Source organism: Hemitrygon akajei, unplaced genomic scaffold, assembly GCF_048418815.1.
Source record: "Hemitrygon akajei unplaced genomic scaffold, sHemAka1.3 Scf000075, whole genome shotgun sequence".
In the NCBI taxonomy this organism is placed as follows: domain Eukaryota; kingdom Metazoa; phylum Chordata; class Chondrichthyes; order Myliobatiformes; family Dasyatidae; genus Hemitrygon; species Hemitrygon akajei.
The window spans coordinates 2,486,078-2,496,866 of record NW_027331961.1 but is presented as its reverse complement, the minus strand read 5'-3'; the positions used below and the strand labels follow the sequence as shown (position 1 = coordinate 2,496,866).

The window sequence follows — 10,789 nt, the reverse complement described above, 5'->3', positions numbered from 1 at the left end:
GCTGGGAGGGGGTGGGAACTGAAATGAATTGATGGCGGAAAGGGAGGTTGGCTCACAAATAGAGAAAATTTGGAGACAGCGCGAGAGGGAGCATAGGCAAGTGATAGAGAAGGGATGCTCTCAGACCGATGGTTTGAGGTGTGTCTATTTTAATGCAAGGAGTGTTGTGAACAAAGCAGATGAGCTTAGAGCGTGGATCAGTACTTGGAGATATGATGTGGTGGCCATTACAGAGACTTGGATGGTGCAGGGACAGGAATGTTTATTTCGAGTGCCAGGCTTTAGATGTTTCAGAAAGGACAGGGAGGGAGGCCACAGAGGTGGGGGCGTGGCACTGTTGATCGTGGCACCTCGACTGGGTGTTTTGTATAGACCTCCCAACAGTAACAGGGACATCGAGGAGCAGATAGGGAGACAGATTCTGGAAAGGAGTAACAATAACAGGGTTGTTGAAGTGGGAGATTTTAATTTCCCAAATATTGATTGGCATCTCCCTAGAGTGAAGGGTTTTGACGGGGTGGAGTTTGTTAGGTGTGTTCAGGAAGGTTTCCTGACACAATATGTAGATATGTAGATAAGCTGACACTATATGGAGAGGCTGCACTTGATCCGGTATTGGGAAATGAACCTGGCCAGGTGTCAGGTCTCTCAGTGGGACAGCATTTTGGAGATAGTGATCACAATCCTATCTCATTTACCATAGCATTAGAGAGGGATAGGAACAGGCAAGTTAGGGAAACCACTAATTGGAGTAAGGAGAACTATGAGCCTATCAGGCTGGAACTTGTAAGCATAAATTGGAAATTGATGTCCTCAGGGAAACGGACCAAAGAAATGTAGAAAATGTTCAGGGGATATATGCGTGGGGTTCTGAGTAGAATCATTCCAATGAGACATGGAAAGGATGGTGGGGTACAAGATCCGTGGTGCACAAAGGCCGTTGTAAATCTAGTGAAGAAGAAAAGAAGAGCTTCCAAAAGGTTCAAAAACGAGGTAATGATATGAATCTGAATGATTATAAGGCTAGTCTGTCAGCGAGTTTGATATCAGGTCCAGCTCCGTCAGTGATGGGTTTGTACTGAGAGCGGAGACGAGATCCTCGGCACCAGAATCTGTGAGACCGACATTCTCCAGCCTGGAGATGAGAGAGGGTGAGGGTGAAATACACAGAGAGACAGGAGACGGTACAAATCCCCAGTGTTTATCAGTAACACAATTACTGATCACATTAATGTTCAGTGTCAGACACCCAGTGACTGTAAACACAATCTCCCACAGTCTGGTACTTACCCCAGTGTCTGTATTTTACACTCCGGGTTCCTCAGAGCCGCAGACACCAGTTTCACTCCTGAATCTCCCAGTTTATTATCGTTCAGTCTAAACACAAACAGACAGATTGATGAACATAGTAATTAAAACCGTGAGTCTGAGGCAATTTCTCTCACTCGGATATTTCAGCAAACATTAAACGCTTTATTAATTCACTGATCGTAGTTCCCATCACTGTCAATGTCCCTCACTGCCCAGCTCCAATGAATTCACCGAATGTCAGTAATTTCGTCTGTTGGTGTGTCCCTGTAAACTCCACATATTCTCTCTCATTCCCTGATTGTTAGAAAAGTGTTCCTGATGTGAGACAGTCGGAAAGGCCGGGGGTGAAGGGGAGAAAGTCAAACAGTGAGGAAGATTTGAGAATCGGGGAATGTCGATGGGAGATGGAGGAAGAAACATCACCTAAGGTAAAGGATGGAAAGACACAGAAAGAAGCGGATGTGGAAGAGAGATCCCACAGGAGGAAGGGGGATGGGGGAGAGAGATCCCACAGGAGGAAGGGGGATGGGGGAGAGAGACCCCACAGGAGGAAGGGGGATGGTGAAGAGAGATCCCACAGGAGGAAGGGGGATGGATGTGAGAGATCCCACAGAAGGAAGGGGGATGGAGAAGAGTGATCCCACAGGAAGAAGGGGGATGGGGAAGAGAGATCACACAAGAGGAAGGGGGATGGGTGAGAGAGATCCCAGAAGAGGAAGTGGGATGGGGGAGAGAGATCAAACAGCAGGAAGGGGGATGGGGGAGAGAGATCCCACAGGAGGAAGGGGGATGGGGGAGAGAGATCCCACAAGAGGAAGGGGGATGAGGAAGAGAGATCCCACAAGAGGAAGGGGGATAAGGAAGAGAGAACCCACAGGAGAAAGGGGGATGGGGGAGAGAGATCCCACAGGAGGAAGGGGGATGGGGAAGAGAGAACCCACAGGAGGAAGGGGGATGGGGGAGAGAAACCCCACAGGAGGAAGGGGGATGGGGGAGAGAGATCCCACAGGAGGAAGGTGGATGGGGAAGAGAGAACCCACAGGAGGAAGGGGGATGGGGGAGAGAGATCCCACAGGAGGAAGGGGGATGGGAAGAGAGAACCCACAGGAGGAAGGGGGATGGGGGAGAGAGATCCCACAGGAGGAAGGGGGATGGGGAAGAGAGAATCCACAGGAGGAAGGGGGATGGGGGACAGAGATCCCACAGGAGGAAGGGGGATGGAGGAGAGAGATCCCACAGGAGGAAGGGGGATGGGGGAGAGAGATCCCACAGGAGGAAGGGGGATGGGGAAGAGAGAACCCACAGGAGTAAGGGGGATGGCGGATGGAGGAGAGAGATCCCACAGGAGGAAGGGGGATGGGGGAGAGAGATCCCACAGGAGGAAGGGGGATGGGGGAGAGAGACCCCACAGGAGGAAGGGGGATGGGGGAGAGAGATCCCACAAGAGGATGGGGGATGGGGGAGAGAGATCCCACAGGAGGAAGAGGGATGGGGGAGAGAGATGCCACAGGAGGAACGGGGATGGGGGAGGGATCCTACAGGAGGAAGGGGGATGGGGAAGAGAGATCACACAGCAGGAAGGGGGATGGGGGTGAGAGATCCCACAGGAGAAAGGGGGATGGGGGAGAGAGATCCCACAAGAGGAAGGGGGATGAGGAAGAGAGATCCCACAAGAGGAAGGGGGATAAGGAAGAGAGAAACCACAGGAGAAAGGGGGATGGGGGAGAGAGATCCCACAAGAGGATGGGATGGAGAATAGAGGTCCCACAGAGGAAGGTGGATGGGGGAGAGAGATCCCACAGGAGGAAGGGGGATGGGGAAGAGAGAACCCACAGGAGGAAGGGGGATGGGGAAGAGAGAACCCACACGAGGAAGGGAGATGGGGGAGAGAGATCCCACAGGAGGAAGGGGGATGGGGAAGTGAGAACCCACAGGAGGAAGGGGGATGGGGGAGAGAAACCCCACAGGAGGAAGGGGGATGGGAGAGAGAGAACCCACAGGATGAAGGGGGATGGGGGAGAGAGATCCCACAGGAGGAAGGGGGATGGGGAAGAGAGAACCCACAGGAGGAAGGGGGATGGGGGACAGGGATCCCACAGGAGGAAGGGGGATGGAGGAGAGAGAACCCACAGGAGGAAGGGGGATGGGGGAGAGAAACCCCACAGGAGGAAGGGGGATGGGGAAGAGAGATCCCACAGGAGGAAGGGGGATGGAGGAGAGAGATCCCACAGGAGGAAGGGGGATGGGGGACAGAGATCCCACAGGAGGAAGGGGGATGGGGAAGAGAGAACCCACAGGAGTAAGGGGGATGGCGGATGGAGGAGAGAGATCCCACAGGAGGAAGGGGGATGGGGGAGACAGATCCCACAGGAGGAAGGGGGATGGGGGAGAGAGATCCCACAGGAGGAAGGGGGACGGGGGACAGGGATCCCACAGGAGGAAGGGGGATGGGGAAGAGAGAACCCACAGGAGGAAGGGGGATGGGGGACAGAGATCCCACAGGAGGAAGGGGGATGGAGGAGAGAGATCCCACAGGAGGAAGGGGGATGGGGGACAGAGATCCCACAGGAGGAAGGGGGATGGGGGACAGTGATCCCACAGGAGGAAGGGGGATGGGGAAGAGAGAACCCACAGGAGTAAGGGGGATGGCGGATGGAGGAGACAGATCCCACAGGAGGAAGGGGGATGGGGGAGACAGATCCCACAGGAGGAAGGGGGATGGGGGAGAGAGATCCCACAGGAGGAAGGGAGATGGGGGAGAGAGATCCCACAGGAGGAAGGGGGATGGGGGAGAGAGATCCCACAAGAGGATGAGGGATGGGGGAGAGAGATCCCACAGGAGGAAGAGGGATGGGGGAGGGATCCTACAGGAGGAAGGGGGATGGGGAAGAGAGATCACAGAAGAGGAAGGGGGATGGGGAAGGTAGAACCCACAGGAGGAAGGGAGATGGGGGAGAGAGATCCCACAGGAGGAAGGGTGATGGGGAAGTGAGAACCCACAGGAGGAAGGGGGATGGGGGAGAGAAACCCCACAGGAGGAAGGGGGATGGGGGAGAGAGATCCCACAGGAGGAAGGGGGATGGGGGAGAGAGATCCCACAAGAGGAAGGGGGATGAGGAAGAGAGATCCCACAAGAGGAAGGAGGATAAGGAAGAGAGAACCCACAGGAGAAAGGGGGATAAGGAAGAGAGAACCCACAGGAGAAAGGGGGATGGGGGAGAGAGATCCCACAAGAGGATGGGATGGAGAATAGAGGTCCCACAGAGGAAGGTGGATGGGGGAGAGAAATCCCACAGGAGGAAGGGGGATGGGGAAGGGAGAACCCACAGGAGGAAGGGGGATGGGGGAGAGAGATCCCACAGGAGGGGGGATGGGGAAGAGAGAACCCACAGGAGGAAGGGGGATGGGGGACAGGGATCCCACAGGAGGAAGGGGGATGGAGGAGAGAGAACCCACAGGAGGAAGGGGGATGGGGGAGAGAGATCCCACAGGAGGAAGTGGGATGGGGGAGAGAGATCCCACAGCAGGAAGGGGGTTGGGGGAGAGAGATCCGGCAGGAGGAAGGAGGATGGGAGATAGAGATCCCACAGGAGGAAGGGGGATGGGGGATAGAGATCCCACAGGAGGAAGGGGGATGGGGAAGGGAGATCGCACAGGAGGAAGGGGGATGGGGGAGAGAGATCCCACAGGAGGAAGGGGAATGTGGTACAGAGATCCCACAGGAGGAAGGGGGATGGGGAAGGGAGATACCACAGGAGGAAGGGGGATGGGGGAGAGAGGTCCCACCGGAGGAAGGGGAATGGGGGAGAGAGATCCCACAGGAGGAAGGGGAATGGGGGAGAGACTTCCCGCAGGAGAAAGGAGGATAGGAGATAGAGATCCCACAGGAGGAAGGGGGATGGGGGAGAGAGATACCACAGGAGGAAGGGGGATGGGGGAGAGAGATACCACAGGAGGAAGGGGGATGGGGGAGAGAGATCCCGCAGGAGGAAGGGGGATGGGGGAGAGAGATACCACAGGAGGAAGGAGGATGGGGGAGAGGGATCCCACAGGAGGAAGGGGGATGGGGGAGAGAGATACCACAGGAAGAAGAGGGATGGGCAAGAGAGTTCCCACAGGACGAAGGGGGATGGGGAAGGGAGATCCCACAGGAGGATGCGGAATGGAAGAAAGAGATCCCGCAGGAGGAAGGGGGATGGGGGAGAGAGATACCACAGGAGGAAGGGGGATGGGGGAGAGAGAACCCACAGGAGGAAGGGAGATGGGGGAGAGAGATCCCACAGGAGGAAGGGGGATGGGGGAGAGAGATCCCACAAGAGCAAGGGGGATGGGGGAGAGAGATCCCACAGGAGGAAGGGGGATGGAGGAGAGAGATTCCACAGGAGGAAGAGGGATGGGGGAGAGAGATGCCACAGGAGGAAGGGGGATGGAGGAGAGAACCTACAGGAGGAAGGGGGAAGGGGTTGAGAGATCCCAGAAGAGGAAGGGGGAAGAGGGAGACAGATACCACAGGAGGAAGGGGGATGGGGGAGAGAGTTCCCACAGGAGGAAGTGGAATGGGGAAGAGAGATCCCTCATGAGAAAGGGAGATGAGGGAGAGAGATCCCACCGGAGGAAGGGTGATGGGGGAGAGAGTTGCCACCGGAGGAAGGGGGATGGAGGAGAGAGATCCCACAGGAGGAAGGGGGATGGGGGAGAGAGATCCCACAGGAGGAAGGGGGATGGGGGAGAGAGACCCCACAGGAGGAAGGGGGATGGGGGAGAGAGACCCCACAGGAGGAAGGGGGATGGGGGAGAGAGATCCCACAAGAGGATGGGGGATGGGGGAGAGAGATCCCACAGGAGGAAGAGGGATGGGGGAGAGAGATGCCACAGGAGGAACGGGGATGGGGGAGGGATCCTACAGGAGGAAGGGGGATGGGGAAGAGAGATCACACAGCAGGAAGGGGGATGGGGGTGAGAGATCCCACAGGAGAAAGGGGGATGGGGGAGAGAGATCCCACAAGAGGAAGGGGGATGAGGAAGAGAGATCCCACAAGAAGAAGGGGGATAAGGAAGAGAGAACCCACAGGAGAAAGGGGGATGGGGGAGAGAGATCCCACAAGAGGATGGGATGGAGAATAGAGGTCCCACAGAGGAAGGTGGATGGGGGAGAGAGATCCCACAGGAGGAAGGGGGATGGGGGCGAGAGATCCCACAGGAGGAAGGGGGATGGGTGAGAGAGATCCCACAAGAGGAAGGGGGAAGAAGGAGACAGATACCACAGGACGAAGGGGATGGGGAAGAGAGTTCCCACAGGAGGAAGGGGGATGGGGGAGAGAGATCCCACAGGAGGAAGGGGGATGGGGGAGAGAGATCCCACAGGAGGAAGGGGGATGGGGGAGAGAGGTCCCACAGGAGGAAGGGGGATGGGGGGGAGAGATCCCACAGGAGGAAGGGGGATGGGGGCGAGAGATCCCACAGGAGGAAGGGCGACGGAGGAGAGAGATCCCACAAGAGGAAGGGGGATGGGGAAGAGAGAACCCACAGGAGGAAGGGGGATGGGGGACAGGGATCCCACAGGAGGAAGGGGGATGGAGGAGAGAGAACCCACAGGAGGAAGAGGGATGGGGGAGAGAAACCCCACAGGAGGAAGGGGGATGGGGAAGAGAGATCCCACAGGAGGAAGGGGGATGGAGGAGAGAGATCCCACAGGAGGAAGGGGGATGGGGGACAGAGATCCCACAGGAGGAAGGGGGATGGGGAAGAGAGAACCCACAGGAGTAAGGGGGATGGCGGATGGAGGAGAGAGATCCCACAGGAGGAAGGGGGATGGGGGAGACAGATCCCACAGGAGGAAGGGGGATGGGGGAGAGAGATCCCACAGGAGGAAGGGGGACGGGGGACAGGGATCCCACAGGAGGAAGGGGGATGGGGAAGAGAGAACCCACAGGAGGAAGGGGGATGGGGGACAGAGATCCCACAGGAGGAAGGGGGATGGAGGAGAGAGATCCCACAGGAGGAAGGGGGATGGGGGACAGAGATCCCACAGGAGGAAGGGGGATGGGGGACAGTGATCCCACAGGAGGAAGGGGGATGGGGAAGAGAGAACCCACAGGAGTAAGGGGGATGGCGGATGGAGGAGACAGATCCCACAGGAGGAAGGGGGATGGGGGAGACAGATCCCACAGGAGGAAGGGGGATGGGGGAGAGAGATCCCACAGGAGGAAGGGAGATGGGGGAGAGAGATCCCACAGGAGGAAGGGGGATGGGGGAGAGAGATCCCACAAGAGGATGAGGGATGGGGGAGAGAGATCCCACAGGAGGAAGAGGGATGGGGGAGGGATCCTACAGGAGGAAGGGGGATGGGGAAGAGAGATCACAGAAGAGGAAGGGGGATGGGGAAGGTAGAACCCACAGGAGGAAGGGAGATGGGGGAGAGAGATCCCACAGGAGGAAGGGTGATGGGGAAGTGAGAACCCACAGGAGGAAGGGGGATGGGGGAGAGAAACCCCACAGGAGGAAGGGGGATGGGGGAGAGAGATCCCACAGGAGGAAGGGGGATGGGGGAGAGAGATCCCACAAGAGGAAGGGGGATGAGGAAGAGAGATCCCACAAGAGGAAGGAGGATAAGGAAGAGAGAACCCACAGGAGAAAGGGGGATAAGGAAGAGAGAACCCACAGGAGAAAGGGGGATGGGGGAGAGAGATCCCACAAGAGGATGGGATGGAGAATAGAGGTCCCACAGAGGAAGGTGGATGGGGGAGAGAAATCCCACAGGAGGAAGGGGGATGGGGAAGGGAGAACCCACAGGAGGAAGGGGGATGGGGGAGAGAGATCCCACAGGAGGGGGGATGGGGAAGAGAGAACCCACAGGAGGAAGGGGGATGGGGGACAGGGATCCCACAGGAGGAAGGGGGATGGAGGAGAGAGAACCCACAGGAGGAAGGGGGATGGGGGAGAGAGATCCCACAGGAGGAAGTGGGATGGGGGAGAGAGATCCCACAGCAGGAAGGGGGTTGGGGGAGAGAGATCCGGCAGGAGGAAGGAGGATGGGAGATAGAGATCCCACAGGAGGAAGGGGGATGGGGGATAGAGATCCCACAGGAGGAAGGGGGATGGGGAAGGGAGATCGCACAGGAGGAAGGGGGATGGGGGAGAGAGATCCCACAGGAGGAAGGGGAATGTGGTACAGAGATCCCACAGGAGGAAGGGGGATGGGGAAGGGAGATACCACAGGAGGAAGGGGGATGGGGGAGAGAGGTCCCACCGGAGGAAGGGGAATGGGGGAGAGAGATCCCACAGGAGGAAGGGGAATGGGGGAGAGACTTCCCGCAGGAGAAAGGAGGATAGGAGATAGAGATCCCACAGGAGGAAGGGGGATGGGGGAGAGAGATACCACAGGAGGAAGGGGGATGGGGGAGAGAGATACCACAGGAGGAAGGGGGATGGGGGAGAGAGATCCCGCAGGAGGAAGGGGGATGGGGGAGAGAGATACCACAGGAGGAAGGAGGATGGGGGAGAGGGATCCCACAGGAGGAAGGGGGATGGGGGAGACAGATACCACAGGAAGAAGAGGGATGGGCAAGAGAGTTCCCACAGGACGAAGGGGGATGGGGAAGGGAGATCCCACAGGAGGATGCGGAATGGAAGAAAGAGATCCCGCAGGAGGAAGGGGGATGGGGGAGAGAGATACCACAGGAGGAAGGGGGATGGGGGAGAGAGAACCCACAGGAGGAAGGGAGATGGGGGAGAGAGATCCCACAGGAGGAAGGGGGATGGGGGAGAGAGATCCCACAAGAGCAAGGGGGATGGGGGAGAGAGATCCCACAGGAGGAAGGGGGATGGAGGAGAGAGATTCCACAGGAGGAAGAGGGATGGGGGAGAGAGATGCCACAGGAGGAAGGGGGATGGAGGAGAGAACCTACAGGAGGAAGGGGGAAGGGGTTGAGAGATCCCAGAAGAGGAAGGGGGAAGAGGGAGACAGATACCACAGGAGGAAGGGGGATGGGGGAGAGAGTTCCCACAGGAGGAAGTGGAATGGGGAAGAGAGATCCCTCATGAGAAAGGGAGATGAGGGAGAGAGATCCCACCGGAGGAAGGGTGATGGGGGAGAGAGTTGCCACCGGAGGAAGGGGGATGGAGGAGAGAGATCCCACAGGAGGAAGGGGGATGGGGGAGAGAGATCCCACAGGAGGAAGGGGGATGGGGGAGAGAGACCCCACAGGAGGAAGGGGGATGGGGGAGAGAGACCCCACAGGAGGAAGGGGGATGGGGGAGAGAGATCCCACAAGAGGATGGGGGATGGGGGAGAGAGATCCCACAGGAGGAAGAGGGATGGGGGAGAGAGATGCCACAGGAGGAACGGGGATGGGGGAGGGATCCTACAGGAGGAAGGGGGATGGGGAAGAGAGATCACACAGCAGGAAGGGGGATGGGGGTGAGAGATCCCACAGGAGAAAGGGGGATGGGGGAGAGAGATCCCACAAGAGGAAGGGGGATGAGGAAGAGAGATCCCACAAGAAGAAGGGGGATAAGGAAGAGAGAACCCACAGGAGAAAGGGGGATGGGGGAGAGAGATCCCACAAGAGGATGGGATGGAGAATAGAGGTCCCACAGAGGAAGGTGGATGGGGGAGAGAGATCCCACAGGAGGAAGGGGGATGGGGGCGAGAGATCCCACAGGAGGAAGGGGGATGGGTGAGAGAGATCCCACAAGAGGAAGGGGGAAGAAGGAGACAGATACCACAGGACGAAGGGGATGGGGAAGAGAGTTCCCACAGGAGGAAGGGGGATGGGGGAGAGAGATCCCACAGGAGGAAGGGGGATGGGGGAGAGAGATCCCACAGGAGGAAGGGGGATGGGGGAGAGAGGTCCCACAGGAGGAAGGGGGATGGGGGGGAGAGATCCCACAGGAGGAAGGGGGATGGGGGCGAGAGATCCCACAGGAGGAAGGGCGACGGAGGAGAGAGATCCCACAAGAGGAAGGGGGATGGGGAAGAGAGAACCCACAGGAGGAAGGGGGATGGGGGACAGGGATCCCACAGGAGGAAGGGGGATGGAGGAGAGAGAACCCACAGGAGGAAGGGGGATGGGGGAGAGAAACCCCACAGGAGGAAGGGGGATGGGGGAGAGAGATCCCACAGGAGGAAGGGGGATGGGGAAGAGAGAACCCACAGGAGGAAGGGGGATGGGGGACAGAGATCCCACAGGAGGAAGGGGGATGGAGGAGGGATCCTACAGGAGGAAGGGGGATGGGGAAGAGAGATCACACAGCAGGAAGGGGGATGGGGGTGAGAGATCCCACAGGAGAAAGGGGGATGGGGGAGAGAGATCCCACAAGAGGAAGGGGGATGAGGAAGAGAGATCCCACAAGAGGAAGGGGGATAAGGAAGAGAGAACCCACAGGAGAAAGGGGGATGGGGGAGAGAGATCCCACAAGAGGATGGGATGGAGAATAGAGGTCCCACAGAGGAAGGTGGATGGGGGAGAGAGATCCC

The 10,789-nt window shown here is 58.1% G+C and overlaps 1 protein-coding gene across 1 annotated transcript in view; it reads right to left on the bottom strand.

Annotated features, from left to right (window-relative positions):
• Positions 1-1,023: 1,023 nt before the first annotated feature.
• The window catches only part of LOC140722354 (NACHT, LRR and PYD domains-containing protein 3-like), a 75,384-nt gene continuing 65,618 nt past the window's right edge, over positions 1,024-10,789 (bottom strand). Inside the window, exons 9-10 of the mRNA XM_073037118.1 lie at positions 1,291-1,377; positions 1,024-1,135 (exon numbers count right to left, since the gene is read on the bottom strand). Coding sequence (XP_072893219.1) covers positions 1,024-1,135; positions 1,291-1,377 — 199 coding nt within the window. The remainder of the gene's footprint in view (positions 1,136-1,290; positions 1,378-10,789) is intronic.